This window comes from Hoplias malabaricus, chromosome 5, assembly GCF_029633855.1.
Source record: "Hoplias malabaricus isolate fHopMal1 chromosome 5, fHopMal1.hap1, whole genome shotgun sequence".
NCBI classification, from domain to species: Eukaryota; Metazoa; Chordata; class Actinopteri; order Characiformes; family Erythrinidae; genus Hoplias; species Hoplias malabaricus.
The window spans coordinates 16,135,027-16,154,710 of NC_089804.1; the positions used below are offsets into that span (position 1 = coordinate 16,135,027).

The following is a 19,684-nucleotide window of genomic DNA, read 5'->3' on the forward strand; positions in this document are numbered from 1 at the left end:
GAAGTCAAACAAGACAGGAGATTTACATACCAGTCTTGAAAGCAAGAAAGGAAGTGAGAGGTCAGAAAATTGATTATGGATGTTCGTACCACATAATCCACCATTTGTCATAAGCCAACTACAGTGGGGAAATGCAGGAAAGACTTGAGCACTTTAATAAACACCATGAAGCACAAACCAAAGATTCAAGACAATGGCAAGTTTTATTTCCAAGGCAACAATTTCAGGTGGTGTACAATCTCTACGTTAACCATTACCTATCTTAATGCTCTGAACAGTTTCTATAAATAGGGTAGGATCTTCGCACTACAGACGTAGGTTTTGTAAATATGGCTTATGGTCAGATAACTATCCTTCTAAAAGCACACCAGTGCAGCACGTTCTGTGAAGTCTATAGACAGCTGAACAAATCAGGTCACAAGGTGCTCAGGATGTGGCATCTGTTGTTATTGTGTGTGGGTCCTTTGATGAATTCTGTGTGGTATCCTCCTCTCCTGCTGTCTCGGGTACCTCTGACACAGCCTGAAGGGGGGAAAGAAGTTCTTTTTAATTGCTTGGATCTTCTATTTTATGGAGAGACCCTGTATTTGCTTGAGCACAGGCCAGTCACACCTTGAACACGTGTACTGTACTGAAATGTCTATTGTGGTGGGTAAAGAAAACATATTTGCAAAACAAGAAGTGGCTAGGAGTTCAACCTTATATTGTTTGTCAGATCCCAGTAGTACTACACTGCTTACAACTAGGAGATAACATTACGAATGTGTTGGGCGTGTTTCAGTTTTACATTTATTTTCACAGCCCCAAGCATTTTACTCATATTTTACATTGCTTTTCTCCACATTAGCGTCCTCAAAATTCAGCTTGTTCGTGAATTAAGAGTACGCTGTTGAATCAGGTCAAACTCTGGCAAATTCTCAACCTGGTTTCTGGGTCAAACCAAATATTCATGCTCAGAAAGAGAGGGGCAAAAAATAATAAACTCGTTAGTCGGACTGTAAAGGTAAAATAATACAGTAAGTTTTTCTTTGAATGTTTTCAAACTGAACTGATGGCGTTATTCAGAAAGCCCTTACATTCTCTGTTCCACCTCAAGAGCCTGAAGATAGCTTTTCAAAGTTTTTGAAGCAACATTTTTCCACTTTGTTTAAAATACACCCAGTTTCCTGGAAAATCCAACCATCTCTGTTCACTTTTTAGCTGCAAGACACTGTACCTGGCGACCCAGTGGGTTGAGACTAATGTGATTTGACAGAGGACGGGACGTCAGGCTGAAACATCTATAGAGTTTTGCTCCGGACTGGGCATTTCTCAAAGAGAATATACTTCTATAGCACTGCTCTCAGGAATGCCAGTGCTTTAACCTGGACATTTTATGACCAAGTACAGTAAATATTGCAGCTTGCTCCTTTAAAGGAATAGTTATTTACAGAATGTAAGAAACCCTAGAAGTTGAACCAGCCAAGATGTTTTTAGAGTCCACTTCAAAAGTCTAAAGTAGCTAAGAAACGACGGTAGTCAAGTAACCCAAATAGTCTTAGAAAATACACAGCCAAAACATCTCAACCTACTCAAAAGGTTGTAGGACTCATTAGGTCTCACTGGCTACATTCACACAGCAAACAAAGCAAGTGGGCCAAATCAGATCAAGTGACCAGTGTCTTTCTGTGGCTGTATGAAAAGCAAAAAAAACAATGTGATTTTTGTTTCAGATAAGATTTGGGACACGTGCGAGTTTGCAATTTGATTCATATCCAATTTATGTCTGAACAGCTAGATCAGATTTCATGCGACTTTTACACCAATCATTTCTTGCTGCTACAACCATGAGGAATGATCTACAGACTCCCCTCCAAGGCACTTTGTTTTAGGACGCTTTTATGGAATAGAAACGGAAATTTCAAAGTGTTTTCACTTTCTAAAAAAATACTGGGAAATAAACATGAAATTTCTTGATCCAGATTCTCCTCATTCATATGAGGGGAAAAAGTCAGATTACATTCTTTCATACAGACATTTACCTCTGGTTAGAGTCTGAAGAACATGCAGGTGAGTTTAGAAGCATGATCTGTTCAAACTGATGCAGGATGTGGCTCACTAACAAAGTGTGTACGCAGCCTAACAAAAAATAAATACATAAATTTATTAGATTTGTTCATAAAATATTATTCAGAATGAATGTTGTCTTCATGTAAGCTACAGAAAATCAAATCACAATGAGGTTCTTACATATGGATCTTTATAATTTCTGCTATGTTTCACCATCCTTGTCATCCATTTGGCTTACATGATAGGGGGGGGGGGGGGTTGTTTTGAGAACATCAAACGAAATTTTGGGAATGTATTTACATAACTATCTGGGTGATTGTTGAATTCAAGTGTTCATTATAATCTTAATCTTCTGGATATAATACATATCTTGGCTGACCAACTTTATCTGGGATAAAAATTGTGCATTCCTATAAACACACCCATTTACCTGGTTTGCCACTGACATTTCATCTGTTTCTGAAAGCTCTGCGTCATGTGCTGAGCCATCCAGGTCTCCATGCTCGGCCCCAGTCAGGATGTCCATGGGGGCCTCAGCTATGGCACGAATGGTCTGATCCTCCAGAGCCAGGGCTGTGTCAAAGAGCAGAGGCGACGGTGGGCACTGCATCTCCTCATCTCCCACCACATCAAGATCCTACAAAGCCAAGGAGTCCTCACCATTATATCTGAGCGACTCAGCATTAGAATTAAGACCAATGCAGCTACAGAATTAACACAATGGCAAGAACTTGTTAGCATAAGGCGAACTTGGTTAAAAACTGTACATACATCACTAAACTCCAGTGGCAGGCTCTCTGTGGGCTGCAGTTCTGCAGCACTGAGGTACATGTCCATGGGTGCTGAGGCAAGTTCCTCTGGTGCCAGAATCTCCTGTTCAGGTTGATACATGGGGGGCGGAAGGGATAGGTGCAAAGGGCAGCGGGGCTCCTCAGAAAGACCCATGTGCACAGGCCTGTCACAGGGGACATCCTTCAGTCCAGGGCACATCTTGAATAACACCTGGCTGCTGTCCTGGTAAATGTCTATTGTGATTGTTAAAGGAAACATGATGATATCTAATACATGAAAAGGAGGACGTTTACTGCAGAACGTGCAAATGAATGTCTCTTCACACTGAACCGATTTCTCCCATTCTGGAATTGTGGGAAAATCAACAGACCACGTGAAGTGTTTGGTTTTAGCCACTGTTTGAAACCAGCAGCTACAACAAGTTACTGGCCTTGATTCAGGGCTTAATGACACAGAGAGCATACGGTAATTGAACATTACTAAATGCAAGAAGCTGTATATGCCGAGTTAGGAAGTGTATAATTGCTGGATTGTGAGAAGGATACGAAAGACACAATGTCGTGTCATGGGCAGGCACTGGTTTGTACAGCGTGTCCCTTCCACGAAGGAAATGCACCTCTGGCTTGGTCGTACTGAGTGAGCCTGGTGAAAGACCACAGAATAACATGTGAAGTTGTTCTTCATAAAGCCTATTTACACCAGAAACTTCTGTAAATTTCAGACAATTTTATCACATTGATACACATCGAGGTCACAAATATCTGCATTAAAAGGCCACATTTATGATCGCGGGGAAACACTGTTCTCTCGTTTGTTTACGTTCAGAAGCGGGGGTGGAGAATTTGTATATTTCTACATTCATTTGCTTCAAAATACTTAGCTTTGTAGCACTTCCTGTCTGTGTTCACTTTCATGTAGTTAGCGCTTTCCTGAATTTAGAGTAAGTTCCATCTACAGCAAAATAAGTCAATATTACCCACCTATAAGGGCAGGAATAGAAAAATCTCAGTTCAGCCTTATCGTTTGGAGGTCTATTCACTGTTTCACCACAGACCTGTTTTCAGGATGCAATCAGATTAATCAGCGCTAACAAATATTGAGGAAACATCCTCAGAATTTTAGAAAAACTGTCCTTAAAATTGTGATCACCTTTAAACAATAATCAGATTTGCATCATTACGTTAAGATGAAGCAATGGCGAATATTTTACAGAATACAGTTAAAAACCAAAAGGAAGGAGGTATAATCACATACGAACCTCTTAAATGCATGTGGCACAATTGTGTCTCAAATATTTCAAATTTAACAGGTCTGACTGCACTTACTTGGGTTCTCAGATGATGAAAGCAAGTATATACTTGATATCATTGCAGTCCAACAAAAAAACATTTACCCCCCTGTAACTTTACAGAAGAAGAAAAAAAATCCCTCATAACAGAAGTCAACGTGTAAGATTTTATTCCATGTAATTCTGAAGCACATTTAAAGTTTACCACATTTGAACACTGCGGCTGCCTTTCACATTGTGTGAAAGTTAAAACCCACAACAATGGAGACACGTTTTAAAATTGGGACAGAGACAATATGTTTGGCGTCCATTATCCCAATTCTGAATTAAAGAGGAAGCAGTATTTTCAGAGGAAGTTTAGTCTGCTGTACTTGAAGGCTTGCTACGTTAGCCTTTATTACACTCCAGACAAAAAGTAGTTAATTTGATGAAGTCAACTGAATGTATTGCTCAATGCCTGTGAATAAAGCAGCACATACTGAGTGGTATATTAAGATATGTAGGACGTGAAACTCCCGTTAAGAGGGGAGAAAACAGGAAAAAAAGTAGAAACATGTAAACAACTACTCTATGCTTTTTATTCTAAAGCTACATTCTGTTCATCTAAGAAACCTAGAAGCAGCAGCATACCAACCAGCTTAAGTTAATTTTGGCATCATGACCGAAACTATACTGACCCCATCACTGATGGGACTTAAGACCAAAATGTAAGCGCTGTTTGTGAGTTGGTGACATTCTTGTTTAACACGAGACAATAGGCACACAAAGAAAATATCCAGTGTGTTACCTGAGGAGTTCCTCCTTCAGTGATAGCCTGTCTTCGCTCTCTGAGCTGTCTGTGTAACAAAGCCTCAACACCATAACGGCGACGGTAGCGCCGCAGTGCCTTCAGCTTCCGGAGGTTCTCCCTCTCTTTCATGGACAAACCTTCGGGCCCAGTCAATAGACTGCTGCCTGTTTCAAAGAACATCGGGAGTTACTTTAAATCAGGGCTTTACCAAGATTTCAGTTGCATGCAAAGTACACACTACCAGTGAGTTTCAATTTAAATTTAAACTGAACCACAGAGAAAAGGAATGTATCATGGAGCCCATGTAACTTAATTTAACCTAAATTAACACAGTCACCTACTGTAGAGGACAGTCAAACACAAAGACATTTTTTCCCAATGAAAACCAAATATGAATATTTGACATACACACCATTGATGTGTATACAAGCTTAGCTTTCACCGTTCTGCCTAGTGCAACTCACACCAGGTGAACTGCATTCTGGAGACAGAAGTTCTGACATAGCCATGATGTATTTTCTGGGTCATTTGTTTCAGTAATATGAGCACCAGATTAAGTACGCAAGGAGCAGAAGGTAATGTCAAGCAAAAGCCAATTAAGATCTGTACTATAGGTATTTCCGTTAGAGAAAGAGCAAAAAGAAATCCATCTTAATATTGGCTGAAGTAAGCAAGTCCCAGTTACAGATGTCAAGTGTAGACTTTAAATTGAAGGTTTGACTGTACCTCCTGGTCCTTGCCTACTTAAAGGCTAAGCAGCAGCTCTATGAAAGTGCCAAACAAATAAATACAGTGGAATTTGAGTTCCTAACTTGTGTTTATTGACAGTTAGAACACATGTTATTTCTTACTAATTCAAGGAATAAGGTTTAAACAACCGTTGGCTCAGATTAGACTCGGCTACGTAGCTGCATTACGGAGGTTTATAGTGTCGAATGAATTCGAGTCCGACTTTGATCACATTTACAAGAATAACGGTACCTCTAAATTTGAGTTTAGCTTATTGCTAGGCTATTGTCATGAATAATGGTGGTTATTTAGCTAGATACTGTCATAACAGTCAGTCATAACGGTGTTTTACCGCGGCGTTGTTCAGTTGTTGTCCACCAGTGACGTCACTGTTGCGTTCAAGAATTTCAGTAGCGAGCTCGGGTTTTTCCATCAATTTAATAAAATTATCAGTTTTAAAGCAAATTAAGCAGCTATTTTCATTTTAATTAATACTTATATATGTCAGTAACTACAATAATGTGGAATATTCATTGAGGTTCATCAAGTGGTACTTAGCCTTTAATACTGGCCTAAAGGGGGTTTCCAACACTATTTATAGGTAATCTACAAAAAGCAATTCGTCTGTAGGAGTTGTTTGCATCAACTCAAAACCTAAAATGGACTGGTTCGAAAACTTTGGGCCACTACTGTTAGGAATCGAGGGCAGTGGATCAGATACAGAAAAATCACTGCATAGATATGGACAAGACTTAGAAAAGTGGTGTTACCTATTGTCTCATGCTCAATCTTGCGGCTGTGCAAATAGCGTCGCTTTTTTTCTTTCAGCAAATGCTGCAGGCGTTTAAACTGGTCTATGTAGAGTGACTGGAGTCTAATGAGCTTTTCCCGAGTGATGAGAGCGACTTCTTCGGCGGTGTACACACCAGCATGTCTGTGTTGAGAGAGAGAGAGAGAGAGAGAGAGAGAGAGAGAAAGAGAGAGAAAATAAATAAATAAAATAAATGTTACAAATACTGTGTTTGTTCACTCTGAGGCTATGGAAGACTAATTTTTATTATGGCAATGCAACTCACTTGAGAGGGTCTTCATGGTCACTGTCTACGCTGTCAGCTTCACTGTCAGGATCCCCTCTCCACATCTGATCGAGCAACACAGGGTCCTGTTCTTCTTCACTCCAGCTATCATCATCTACGCAATGATGATAAAAATATTCATGCTTACCCCCTTCACATAATGCTACGCTACAGCTAATTGTAAGTAGTCTTAACATAACTTGCCTAGAATGCGGGTTGCTTCGCTGCGACCATCTTGGCCGAAAGCTCCTGGTTCTGTTCTGGTGTAACCACTGAGCTGAGACAGCAGTGTCTCAGGGGAAGGTCCTGAAGAGTTCTTGCGCATCTGCGCTTGCAATGCCAGAGCATTTCTGTGGGCATGCTCAGCACAAAATGCTACACTGGACAGAGAAAACACAACACAGGCCAAATCAATTTATGATTACAAAAAAGGGGAGGACTTGCATCAAAAGCCATCACAGTGGGTCCCAAATGTGAATGAAGGGAAAACACATGGCTGAGCAAATCTTTTATCATCATTATTATTATTATTATTATTATCATAACACAATGAGGCTTAAACTTTTAATTTAAACGAGCCAGGTTGTTAGTTAAACTGTGTTACAATTCTCCATGTGAAAAGTATTCATTCTGAATGATGTAGGATGTAGTCAACAATGAGCCAATTTAAAAAGCCCAACAAAATAACCCTCTTCAGATCAATCCACAAACCATGCAGAGTATCTGATCCCCTACATTGATCTTGAGAGCCACTGGCTTTGTCTGACTTCCAAGAATTAACATATTTACCCATCCTTCTTCTCAGGTTTTGGTGCGGCACTGGGGCAGCGCTTGCCATTCTTGTTGGACACATAGCTGCACTGCCTGTATGGAGCGTTCCTATCCTCGAGAATGTGTTTGATGCAGAACTCCCAGCCGTCCAGGCGAGGATGTGAGCAGGCTCTCTGTGAGTAGGCACAGGTTTGGGGCTCTTGGGTGCGGCCAGCTTGAGTGACCCTGCCCCTGCTGGATGGCAGCACGTGGATCCGAATACGGTTCATCTCTGTTTTTGCAGGAGAACAAGAAGCCAGCTGGTCAAAATGAGAGTGTTTGAACCCTCAGGTCATGTGAGAATGTGTGTGTATAAGATGTTCTGGTTAAACTGAATCGACAGTGATCTTACCACATCTTCCCGTTATTTGTTTACATGTAAAAAACATCATTCATATTTGATAAGCAAAAATCCATTGTGGAGAAAGTTAAGGAGTAAATTTTACCCACATTAGGACTGACAGGGCCTAGAAGCCATTCTACAATTACAATTCCACTCTGTTCAACGGTCAGGACAACCACAGAGCAGGTTTTATTCGGGTGGCTGTTCACTTACAAGGTGGTTTGTAGGGGTAAGAGTGGATCAGGCACAGCAGTGCTGCTGGAGATATTAACCAATATGTCCACTACTACACACATACACATTGTTGGTCCACCTTGTAGATGTAAGGTCAGAGACAGTAGCTCATCTGTTGCTGCAGTTTTGTTGGTCATTTTCTGGTACATCAGTGGACACAGGACGCTGTTGGATGGTGGACAAATCTCAGTGCAGCAGTGACACTAACCGGTTTAGAAACTCCAGTAGCACTGCTGTATCTGATCCACATGTATCAGCGATGGAACAGACTATTGAAGAAGTACAGGTTGAAATGGGTTAACAAATATGCATAGTAACAGATGGACTACAGTTTGTAGATCTACCAAGTCCAACTTTATGGTTGGCGGAGTTGAGAGAATGCACAAGGAGTTTTTTAATAAAAGTGTGGGAGACTTTTTTTTATAAAAAAATAATGTTTGTTTAACCGCTTAAAGACGCGGTACGTTAACGTTACACAGAACAGGGCGCGCACCACGTGTGAGGATGAGCTTCACTCGCAAACATCCAGAAACGAAATAAATCATTACTCTATCTTCAACCACCCGTTCTGCAAAAACAGCAGCAAAGATGTATCCTACGACGAGCCCACAATCTGCTTATAAGGCTCCAGACTCGTGATTCCGTTCCACCTTAAATGCTGAACAATTTAAGGTGGACAGGCGGATTCTGATAAGGAGCCAACTCCAGCTTTGGTCGGCCATCTTTGAACGTCCGCCGCGAGGCAAATCCTCACAAAAAAACACAAAACCCGCCTTGATAAAACATGCTGCTGTGACCTATACGTTATAACCAACAATACTCCGTTCGTTTCATGACCTCAAATAAGCAACTTACCAGTTTCTTTCCGCGGTCTAAGCCCGGACCTCCAACGCCAACGGTCACCCTCCACCAACACTCTCGGCTTCTCCAGCCAAGAGCGCGCACCCCAGTCATCGCCCGCCCACCTCATACAGGATTGGACTGCGCTTTCCCACGGCGAGATTTGATTGGACACAATCATGCGCGTCGATGAGAAATCCCCGTTTCCTATTGGTTGTTCCGTCGTTCAATCATTCTTGAGGTAGTACTCAATAGCCTCCTTGCTTTGTACTAACAAAGATACAGATGTTTTTCCACTGCAATGTAACCTTGATTACACTGACATTAGACTCAAGAAAGAGACCAATGTTTATATGAAAATGAATAATTTAATTTAGGATTGTCAGATTTTCTTCTGTTAAAATAATCTTCAGCATAAGTTAATTCTTTCCATAAAGCTTCCATGCCTTGTACATTCTTGTTAATTTCCTGAGATTTGGTTTGGAGACGTCCTGCAGAATAAATAAGAAATTAATAAGTAATACATACAAACACACAATATTGTGTACAATTATTTAATGGACATAAGAACGATTATTAAAATAAAAAAAATAAAAAAGTTATAGCACAAAGTTAAAGACGTCAAGCCCAAAATGGAGGACTGTTAAATTTTAATTTCGCTCAGCTTCTTTCCTATTAGACAAATTTGAATCTGAATTTAAAGTTATCAGTACATAAACAGTCCTTAAAACTAATTTCAAACCTGGCGCCTAATAGTCTATCATTCAGAAAGGATGTGGAGCCATCAAGACCCCATTATCGACCAAAAAGAAAAAGAAAAAACAAAAACTAAAAGCAAGTTGTAATCATGATGTAGTTGTTCATTCATTCATTGTCTGTAACCCTTATCCAGTTCAGGGTCGTGGTGGGTCCGGAGCCTACCCGGAATCATTGAGCGCAAGGCAGGAATACACCCTGGAGGGGGCGCCAGTCCTTAACAGGGCAGATGTAGTTGTTGTTTTTACATAACTTTCTGTTTCCTATAAGTTTCTGCTGTTTTCTCAATGCTAAAAAATAAATTATTACATAATGGCATTGTGACTGAACTTATTTTAAGTGATGGTCGGTCCCTAATTTAATCAACAGAATGAGTATTATTGAGCCATAATTACTCCTACATACCAAACAATCCAATCTAAATTATGCAGGAAGTACTGGTTGATATTTTTACATTTTACCAGAAATTATTCTTAGAAATCTTCTTGAAATACCTGTTCATCATCCAAATGGAGAAGATCAACGAGAGGAACGATGGAGGGTCTTCCGTGGGCACACTGAAACGGCAGCTGACAGGACGAGAGGGATCCTACAAGGCTGCAGCACTCTTCTTTACTTAAAACATCGTTGAATTTTATTGCTCCTATTAAGACAAGACAGTTTAAACTGACATAGAAGAAATGATCCAACAATGAATGAATGAATGTGGTTCAATACAACGGCTAAACCTTTGAGACAGTTACTTAGCACAGGAGCAAAGGAAAGCACATCCTTCATTCAAGATACTGACCATGACAAGCTTGTGAAGCAAGAACATTGTGGACTGTTAGAGGAAGGGTACTTCTCACTCTTCCTGCTGAGTGCAGGAACTAAAAAAAAAAGACGAATCAAACAGACATGAAAACACAAACAAAAAGCATTCCTGGATGCTGCCAACCACTGCCTTACCTTGATGTGCTCTCGCAAGTATTCCTGAACAGACAGAAAAAGACAAATCAATTCCCATCATCGTAATTAAGCTTTCAGAGCCATTTAAGGCTCACAGTAAAATGGGTGCATGTCTTACCTCTGCAATAGACTTGATGATGGTGCGTCTTCCACGCCGCTGCTCTGTGTTCTCCTTCTCTACAAAACATGTGGGGAGTCGCTTCAGGAGCACACGTGACTCTTCTGTCTGAGGGAAGCCTATTTCTAGAGCCTGGTCTCTTAGATAGGGCTGATACAACCTGCAAAACCATAGCAAATTTACTATCAACCTCTCCATGTAGTTAATATTTATATCACTGTGCACGTTTTACTAGCACGAATAATTGTTGCTATGTATAAGGCACTGTGATAAGATAAAAAGTATTTACAGTGTCCATAGCACAGCTAAAAACAGTTTCAGCTAGCCTGAATTTTGCCTGTAAGTTGGGCCACATAGATAATCTATTGTCAGAAACCATATAAGCATGTCTATTTGATGTTCTTATATAATCAGAACAGACTCGGTTCAGGTGGGTCATCGGGTGGGGAAAAAATAAACAAGCTGCTGACGTTCAACAATCATCATTACACATGTGGTGGTACCACACGGTGGTGCAGCAGGTAGTGTCGCAGTCACCCATCTCCAGGGGCCTGGAGGTTGTGAGTTCGATTCCTGCTCCGGTTGACTGTCTGTGAGGAGTGTGGTGTGTTCTCTCTGTGTCCGCGTGGGTTTCCTCCGGGTGACTCTCTGTGAGGAGTGTGGTGTGTTCTCTCTGTGTCCGCGTGGGTTTCCTCCGGGTGACTCTCTGTGAGGAGCGTGGTGTGTTCTCTCTGTGTCCGCGTGGGTTTCCTCCGGGTGACTCTCTGTGAGGAGCGTGGTGTGTTCTCTCTGTGTCCGCGTGGGTTTCCTCCGGGTGACTCTCTGTGAGGAGCGTGGTGTGTTCTCTCTGTGTCCGCGTGGTTTTCCTCCGCGTGACTGTCTGTGAGGAGTGTGGTGTGTTCTCCCTGTGTCTGTGTGGGTTTCCTCCGGGTTCCCCGGTTTCCTCCCACAGTCCTAAAACACACGTTGGTAGGCGACTCAAAAGTGCCCGTGAGTGTGTGAGTGAATGTGTGTGTGTCTGTGTTGCCCTGTGAACCTCCAGGGTGTGTTCCCGCCTTGCGCCCAATGATTCCAGGTAGGCTCTGGACCCACCGTGACCCTGAACTGGATAAGCGCTTAAAGATAATGAATTAATGAATAAATGAATGAATAATACAGATAGGAAAATCATGTGCACGTTTATTTCTGTGTAATTTTATGTTAAATGCATGTTTGGTCCTCCCCCAACCCCACTAGATTAAAATCACATTATTCACTGAGCTATCTTTAATTCAGAACAGTGCCACAACAGACCTCAAAAGTCTCATCTCTTCCTCTGTCACACTGATCTCCAGGGGTGGACTCACACTGGAGGAGCACATTCTCTTTTTACCTGGCATGTCTGGGTCATCTTCATAGGATTCTACATGAAACATGAGAAGGCACTAAACACACAGATGTATTTCACAGACACTTTGGAGCATAAACACAGAAGCTCGTAGATTTGTATATATGCTTTCTCTGTCTGTACCTTCCTGAAGCTCACACAGAAGCTACTTCATTCTATTTACTGGTTTTACCTGTTAGAAGACCCTCCAGGCGAACTCTTTCATGTGCAGCATGTTGATCCACCAGAACCAGGAGGTTTCCTGAAACAGAAACATGTTTTGTATAGGTTCAAATGCCCTTATCAGTTAAATCATTTACTAAACAGAAATCTAAACACATGTACCTCCACTCTCAGTTATCTCAGCGATATCCTGATCTGTTGAATTTATAAGACAGGCAAGAAATTTCTTGTCCACTTGATGAATAACCTGCAGTAAAAGCAAACAACTGGGTTTACACTTAGTTTGATTGTATCCTTCTTCTTACTCACGGAAACATTTTGAAGGGAAAAATAATACAGATGTTCAAGAAAAGCTCACTGAAAGTAGTACTTGCTTTCATTGAGTGGATCATATCCTTCGTGAAGCGGTAAGGGAAGAGAATGTTATGGATTTTCACGGCAAGACCTTCTGCTTGAGCAGTGGTCACATCCACAGCAACCTTTAAAAGAAGGTCAGATGAAATATCATTCCAAAATAAAACATCGGGAACAGAGAACAGACAACAGACTGTTAAAAAGAGACATTCTTAATAAGGTTTTTATATAAATGTGACAAAACTGCCAAAAGGTTCCCATTTATCTACACACTCTAATATAATGTTTATTGGTTACACACTGCTTGACTTGATTTATTAATATTTAATAAGTTATTTTATCTAGAAATCAATCAATCTCAGTCGATAGTCTTAAAAATCACTAGAGAGATTTACAACAAAGGATCTAGGGCTAAGATAAACTCTCATTTTAACAATTAATAAAAATATTATGAGACATTTTACATACACTGACTAGAGTTAAGATGCTAAGTGTTATTTTTTTGCTGTGGATGGTGTGTAGTGTCGTGCCAAACCAAACTGGCACAACATAAATCAATACAGCTTGTTTACCTGAGGGGGTCTTACGAAAACTGGGTTATTCCACTCAGAGAATAGAGCCGACAACGAACCAGGGCCCTGGGGCTCATCTTGGAGAGAGCGAGACAAGCACAATTATCGTGAGCTATAAAGAAAGTGGTTTGTTGCCATGGCCACTCTGAGACATGTCATGCATTACCTCTGCTGTCTATGCTTGAACTAAGGGCTCTTTCTGCTCTAGGTTTGGGAAGAAAGGGCAGTACAATGTCTGTCTGAAAAGGATAGCACCTATACTCAAACCCTACAGGCAGAGAAAAACACATTCAAACATACAGCTCAGTAAACACACACACGACCAGTCCGAGGAAACACACAGCACAACAGCATCGATACACCATCACACAAACAGCCAAAAGTCAAATTAAATAAATTAAAACCTCATTTTCCAAATGGTTACAGACTGGAATTGAAAGGGTTAACAGTAGTAAAAGTAGTAAAGTAAGTGTGTTACAGGCGTCAAATTCTAAATTTGTTTACATTAATAAAATATAAGAATTGTATCTATAATTTTTCCAGTTAAAAAAACGCTGTAAGGTTCCTGTTTTCTGGAAATGGACTTTGTATTTGAATATTCAGTAACAAACTAATGTACCACTAGAGTATTATATTTTAACACAAATTTCCTGGATGCTGATTCTAAATAGCCACTAATTACCCACCAGGGAATATTTCATTCATTCATTCATTATCTGTAACCCTTATCCAGTTCAGTGTTGCGGTGGGTCCAGAGCCTACCTGGAATCATTGGGCTCAAGGCGGGAACACACCCTGGAGGGGGGCCAGTCCTTCACAGGGCAACACACACACACACACCTACGGACACTTTTTGAGTCGCCAATCCACCTACCAACGTGTGTTTTTGGACTGTGGGAGGAAACCGGAGCACCCGGAGGAAACACGCGGACACAGGGAGAACACACCAACTCCTCACAGACAGTCACCCGGAGCGGGAAACGAACCCACAACGTCCAGGCCCCTGGAGCTGTGTGACTGCGACACTCCCTGCTGCGCCACCGTGCTCCCCCCCAGGGAATTATGTAATTTAAATATTTAAAACCATTTGTAATTGTGCAAATTACTTTGAGGATCTGGAGCCTACCGACCCACAAACTGTTAAATAAAGCCAACCAGACAGATTTTGTGGGCTGCCTGAGTCAGAAAACATGGGAGAAAACACACGGTTCTGATTATCTGCAGCATCTTATGTAAAGTGCGGACACGTTAGAACTGTTCCTCCTTCTCATCTGAGTCTCTCCAATCACAGCCGTGTTTATGTGAAAGCACAATGAGGGGGGGGGGGCAATTACCGTGGCATTTGATCCTTTTAGTATTTTGACCAAAGCATTTCAGACGTTTTATTTAGACCCCAGATGACCGTGGAAAAGGAATAGAATGTGACCCTTTTAAGTCAAAATGTCAATAAGCTTGTGAAAAATATTCGACTGTATCTCAGTTACAGGCTTAAAGGTGATCAAACAGGCTTCTAATGAGGCTTAGTCTTAGACGTCGAGTACACTAAATAGACTAGGCTTGATTTCAATTAAAACTGATTTGAAAAGAGAAATAGCTGTAAACCAACGGGCATAACCTGCAAAAAACCTACCTGTTTTGGAAACAACACTGATTGCCATATTGGTGACATCTTTGCAGCAGGGCACGGACGTCTCCTCCAACGGTGGAGTGTCATATTTACTGAGTCCTGTCACTTTATTGATGTAGACCAGCTTTCCCAACGAATCATCGTAATGTGCCAGCCAGTCACTCGATACCGGGACCAGCCCGTGACTCCCATGGCCCTGCCTTTCATCTGGAACCTGGTCCTCATTTCCTGTGCTGGAGGGCACGGGGTCATGTGGTGATGCAGGGTTAATTATTTGACCTGAAGAGAAAGCTGGCTGAGGGGGGGTCATCGTTTTTAAAGCGAGCTTGGTGTCTCCATTGGTGGAGTTGGAGGAGGGTGTTGATGGGTCATGTCCATGGGGTGCAGTGAACACATATTCATCTGGACGGTCATCTTCAACAGAATCGTTTGTTCCAGAGGTCAGGAGGATTTTACTTTGTTTTGACAAACCATCACTGCTTTCCAAACTACGCTCTTGAGATAATGAATCTGTAAACATCTCCCTAGAGTCTACAAAATGGTTTACAGAGTGGGGCAATATTTCATTGGTAGGAGTTTCTCCAGCCCTGGTATCTTCTTGGGTACCTTCAGAAGGTTTCTTACTCTGTGACTTGTCACATTTTAATAGAGAGAGCTTTGCAGCTAATGATGTTCTACTCCTCATGCTGGCTGATGTAGAACATTTCAACTGGGCCTGAGCAAAAAGTGGAGTGTCCATCAACAAATAACTGTTACGGTTAGTTATCTCTTGTACTTTTTTGCCCTTAATGCTGAGTAAACTATGGTCTCTATGTGAAAGAGCCAGTGTAGGACCTTCAGCAGGTTTAGAAACTGCTGGACATGAACCTGGAGTGATTTGTGTGTCCATAGCTTGCCCTTTAGCTTCAACACCCTTGCCATACATCCTCTTGAACTTGTCGAGAGATCCAATTTCATAAGCCAGCATTACTTTGCGACGTGGCATAAACCTAGGTCCAGCAGAACTTTCAGTGCTGTCCATGTGACTCTGAGTCTGGATTAATGGGATTTTTCTCTTTGGTGCAGAGCGCAGGTTTGGTTCAGTGAATGTTCTCAAACTCTCCTGCGCTTCATTACGATCAATCGTAGTGATTCTAATACCCTCACAATGAGTGGTAATATTATTGTTAACACTGAGGGACAAGTCATTGTCATTCACATCGTGTACATTCGGATCCTCGAGCATGTCCTGCTCTTCACCTTTGTCACTCTGCAGCACAGGAATGGAACTGAGTGGCACAGACACGTCATCGTCACAGTTCTGAACTTCAGTTTCTGGCCCCGTGTCTGAAATAGCCTTGGATTCTGTATTTGAGGATAACTGTTCAGAAATCTGGACCTCTGGATCTTGCACAGTGTCTGTTTCCCTTGTTAGATTTGAAGTGCCTGCTTCTTTTAAGTCATCTTCTGCATTTCTGTGACAAGCCTGAGTCTTTGCATTTCGGCACGGGCTGCTTGTTGTACAATTAAAAACAGTTTCACATTTTTGGGCATCGCTGACCAAAAATTCTGACACCAAGTTCTCTTTTGTGAGGAAGGCTTTTACACCTTCCTCGACGCAGGTGAGGACACTGTCCCAGTCCTGGAACTCTATGAGACTCTTCGCTGGCTCTAGACATACATCGTACTCAGAGTAGTGGCACTTGATGTTGATGACATAAACGCCATGTAAGTCAGCTCCACCCCTTTGTTTAGGACTCGAGACAACAGAAGATGCCTTTGGACTGTTGTGCACATTTGAACTACTCAGTTTCCTGAGAAGGCAGTTGAGCAGTTTGTGAATGCGTGTTTTCAGTAAAAGTCTGCTATTGACAAAGAGGAACTGTAAGTTGTTATTGTAGTGGCCCTCACGACCAATGTGTCCGATCATTTGAAACGTCCCATAGGTGTAGTCCACCTCCCCAAGCTTTTGAGCTCTTGCTAATCCATGGATTTGAACAAATCTGTAGTAGGTGTTCCTAGCTTTAGGAAGCTGCACCAGCATTGTACCAGAGCAGTCCTTTTTTACAGTGAATGACACAGATGGATGCATTAAGGAAATAGCCTCCACCCTCTGGCGAATGCGCTCGATCTCCAGTACAGAGTCCATCCTCTTTCTCCTGACTGGCATCTTATGAAAGATGTTGCAGATAAGCACTGAAGTCCCAGCTGACGGACGGGTGTCCTGTGCCTCAAATACACCCAGCTCCTTTCCTTCAACAAAGGTTTTAACAAATGTTTTCACAGACATTCTCGTCCTTGATGATATTTCCACCAGCGCAGCGAGGGAGATGACGCTGGCAATGGCCTCCCCTCTGAATCCATAACAGGGAAGGTTATCCAGATCTTCCAGTGAGCTGCATTTGCTTGTGCAGTACCTAAGTCCTACCTTCTCCATGTCCTCTTGTCCAATACCAGAGCCATTGTCTATCACCTGGACTTTGCAAGCTTCTATGTCTATCTTCACAGCAACACATGTTGCTCCAGCGTCAATGCTGTTCAGCACCAGCTCTTCCACACACTGCTGCAAAGAGAAAATGGCAATTCCAGAACGCAGCTTTGCTTGAACTTCTTTGGACAGAGTCCTGATCATTCTGAAACACAAGATAACATGGCAGCTTAAAAAGACAAGGAGCCAAAACATAGATAACCAGGAAAGCACTAATATAGGATTGTAATGTGGCTGGGGCGGCACAGTGGCGCAGCAGGTAGTGTTGCAGTCACACAGCTCCAGGGACCTGGAGGTTGTGGGTTTGATTCCCGCTCCTGGTGACTGTCTGTGAGGACTGTGGTGTGTTCTCCCTGTGTCTGTGTTGGTTTCCTCCGGGCGACTGTGGTTGAGGAGTGTGGTGTGTTCTCCCTGTGTCTGCGTGGGTTTCCTCCAGGTGACTGTCTCTGAGGAGTGTGGTGTGTTCTCCCTGTGTCTGCGTGGGTTTCCTCCGGGTGACTGTCTGTGAGGAGTGTGGTGTGTTCTCCCTGTGTCTGCGTGGGTTTCCTCCCGGTGACTGTCTGTGAGGAGTGTGGTGTGTTCTCCCTGTGTCTGTGTGGGTTTCCTCCGGGTGACTGTCTGTGAGGAGTGTGGTATGTTCTCCCTGTGTCTGTGTGGGTTTCCTCCGGGTGACTGTGGTTGAGGAGTGTGGTGTGTTCTCCCTGTGTCCATGCCGTGTGGGTTTCCTCCGGGTGACTGTCTGTGAGGAGTGTGGTGTGTTCTCCCTGTGTCTGTGTGGGTTTCCTCCGGGTGACTGTGGTTGAGGAGTGTGGTGTGTTCTCACTGTGTCTGTATGAGTTTCCTCCGGGTGACTGTCTGTGAGGAGTGTGGTGTGTTCTCCCTGTGTCTGTGTGGGTTTCCTCCGGGTGACTGTGGTTGAGGAGTGTGCTGTGTTCTCCTTGTGTTATGTGTGGGTTTCCTCCGGGTGACTGTGGTTGAGGAGTGTGGTGTGTTCTCTCCCTGTGTCTGTGTGAGTTTCCTCCGGGTGACTGTGTGTGAGGAGTTTGGTGTGTTCGCCCTGTGTCTCCATTTGCCCTGTAAAGGACTGGGGCACCCAATGATTCAATGTAGGCTCTGGACCCACTGCAACCCTGAACTGGATCAGCACTTACAGATAATGAATGAGTGAATGAATACATGTTAATGAAATACAATTTATGTACATATTGATCTCTTTTGATGCTAAACATTAATATTTATCAAATATGGACAGTAATTTAGTAACATAGAGAAATGTAGTAATTTGTTAAATAGGATTACACATTTACCAGTGTCCCAGGATATGAAGTACAATAAAATTGTCATCAGTGATAGAGTTCTGGGCATCTGTCTGATGACGATATTTGTAAGAATTTATGTGCCGATAACGATATGATTCTGATATCCTTGTTTCTCCCTTTCAATAACAAGATATAACCCTCAATAAAATACAACACAACAGCCCACACTCTGAACTAAATCACACCCATGATTACACTTAGTACTGACGCATATTTACCTTAAGATTCAGGGTTTGAAAAGCTTTGGTCTGAAGAGTTAAACGTATTCGGCTTAGCGTAAGGACTCGACACTTTCAGATTCAGAGCAGGATTACCGTTAATTTATCCAGCTAACTCGCATTAACACCGTCATGTTTAGTATTTCATAGTATGGTCCTACATTACAAAGTTCAATGGATTAAGTAAAACGTTAAATACAAAAAATACAGCGAACAGAACAGTAAAACAATCCTCCACAGAACAAACCCACAGCAGGTCTGTTATGAACTCCAGAGAAGCCGCATCCGACCAGAGAGCGAGTCGCTCTTCTGAACCGAAACACTTTAAAGATTCGACCATGAACCGATTCACTAGTTGAACTGAACTGAATCTGTTTTGTTGTACACATTGTACACAATATTACGTCCCTGTTAGAAAACTGAAATACACATCATTTTCACAGTTTTTCGTTTTCACAGTTTTTAATGGCAGAGTTTGTGCTTGTTTTATACTTTTATTCTTGTTTTGTGTTTTATTAAAGAGGCCCTCCAGTGAAAATAGTTTTACCTTGTTGTATGTGTGGCATTATTTATTTGCTAGAATATATATCATTTGTGAAATAAGCAGTGTGCGCAATGGCTGAGCATTTCTGCTTTTCAACTGCAGCTTTCAAAAACAGTCTGAAATAGACGGATTCAGACAGCCAGGGTTTCTTATGTCAGAAACCTAAGGAACCAATAGAGTTAACCCACAGTGTTGAGGAAAGGCAAAGGTGTAGAGCCACTTGTAAGACACTGAAGTATTTCTGAGATTGAAAAAATGTCT

At 42.1% G+C, this 19,684-nt stretch overlaps 2 protein-coding genes and 1 non-coding gene across 7 annotated transcripts; all 3 read right to left on the bottom strand.

Annotated features, from left to right (window-relative positions):
* Window positions 1–53: 53 nt before the first annotated feature.
* On the bottom strand, window positions 54–9,273 carry kansl2 (KAT8 regulatory NSL complex subunit 2). Of its 3 annotated transcripts, XR_010802622.1 has the most exons (11): window positions 8,967–9,273; window positions 7,514–7,766; window positions 6,929–7,104; window positions 6,725–6,839; window positions 6,419–6,582; window positions 4,917–5,083; window positions 3,387–3,483; window positions 2,821–3,074; window positions 2,480–2,686; window positions 2,022–2,118; window positions 54–522 (listed from the first exon to the last, which is right to left on the bottom strand). XR_010802622.1 is itself a non-coding variant. In XM_066670956.1 (10 exons), exons 1-10 carry the CDS (start codon window positions 9,063–9,065, stop codon window positions 427–429), a joined length of 1,656 nt encoding a protein of 551 aa, XP_066527053.1. In that variant the 5' UTR covers window positions 9,066–9,098; the 3' UTR covers window positions 76–426. The 3 variants fall into 3 exon arrangements, 2 of the variants coding, with proteins under 2 accessions (XP_066527053.1, XP_066527052.1); XM_066670956.1 differs by lacking the exon at window positions 2,022–2,118 and having other exon boundaries at window positions 76–522; window positions 7,514–7,794; window positions 8,967–9,098; XM_066670955.1 differs by lacking the exon at window positions 2,022–2,118 and having other exon boundaries at window positions 80–522; window positions 8,967–9,264.
* Window positions 3,151–3,287, bottom strand: LOC136698555 (small nucleolar RNA SNORA2/SNORA34 family). The gene has a single exon (XR_010803131.1). It is a non-coding gene; the product is annotated as a small nucleolar RNA SNORA2/SNORA34 family (small nucleolar RNA).
* A 59-nt stretch (window positions 9,274–9,332) lies between the features above and the next one.
* mlh3 (mutL homolog 3 (E. coli)) lies at window positions 9,333–19,148 on the bottom strand. Of its 3 annotated transcripts, none has more exons than XM_066670952.1 (13): window positions 18,880–19,148; window positions 14,879–17,487; window positions 13,415–13,516; window positions 13,249–13,325; window positions 12,697–12,801; window positions 12,485–12,569; window positions 12,333–12,401; window positions 12,067–12,175; window positions 10,774–10,933; window positions 10,656–10,679; window positions 10,498–10,576; window positions 10,202–10,350; window positions 9,333–9,442 (listed from the first exon to the last, which is right to left on the bottom strand). In XM_066670952.1, the coding sequence occupies exons 2-13, from the start codon at window positions 17,484–17,486 to the stop codon at window positions 9,371–9,373; spliced, it is 3,639 nt and encodes a 1,212-aa protein (XP_066527049.1). In that variant the 5' UTR covers window position 17,487; window positions 18,880–19,148; the 3' UTR covers window positions 9,333–9,370. The 3 variants fall into 3 exon arrangements, with proteins under 3 accessions (XP_066527049.1, XP_066527050.1, XP_066527051.1); XM_066670953.1 differs by lacking the exon at window positions 18,880–19,148 and adding an exon at window positions 18,650–18,765; XM_066670954.1 differs by lacking the exon at window positions 13,415–13,516.
* Window positions 19,149–19,684: the final 536 nt, after the last annotated feature.

Coding starts and splice junctions, on each gene's coding strand:
- kansl2 (XM_066670955.1), bottom strand. CDS start 9,132: ATGATTGTGTCCAATCAAATCTCGCCGTGGGAAAGCGCAGTCCAATCC. Junction 6,583..6,724: donor GACCATGAAGACCCTCTCAA/GTGAGTTGCATT, acceptor CTCTCAACACAG/ACATGCTGGTGTGTACACCG. Junction 523..2,479: donor AAATGTCAGTGGCAAACCAG/GTAAATGGGTGT, acceptor TCCCCCCTTCAG/GCTGTGTCAGAGGTACCCGA.
- mlh3 (XM_066670952.1), bottom strand. CDS start 17,486: ATGATCAGGACTCTGTCCAAAGAAGTTCAAGCAAAGCTGCGTTCTGGA. Junction 13,517..14,878: donor CAGTGTTGTTTCCAAAACAG/GTAGGTTTTTTG, acceptor CTCTGCCTGTAG/GGTTTGAGTATAGGTGCTAT. Junction 9,443..10,201: donor TCCATTTGGATGATGAACAG/GTATTTCAAGAA, acceptor TTTATTCTGCAG/GACGTCTCCAAACCAAATCT.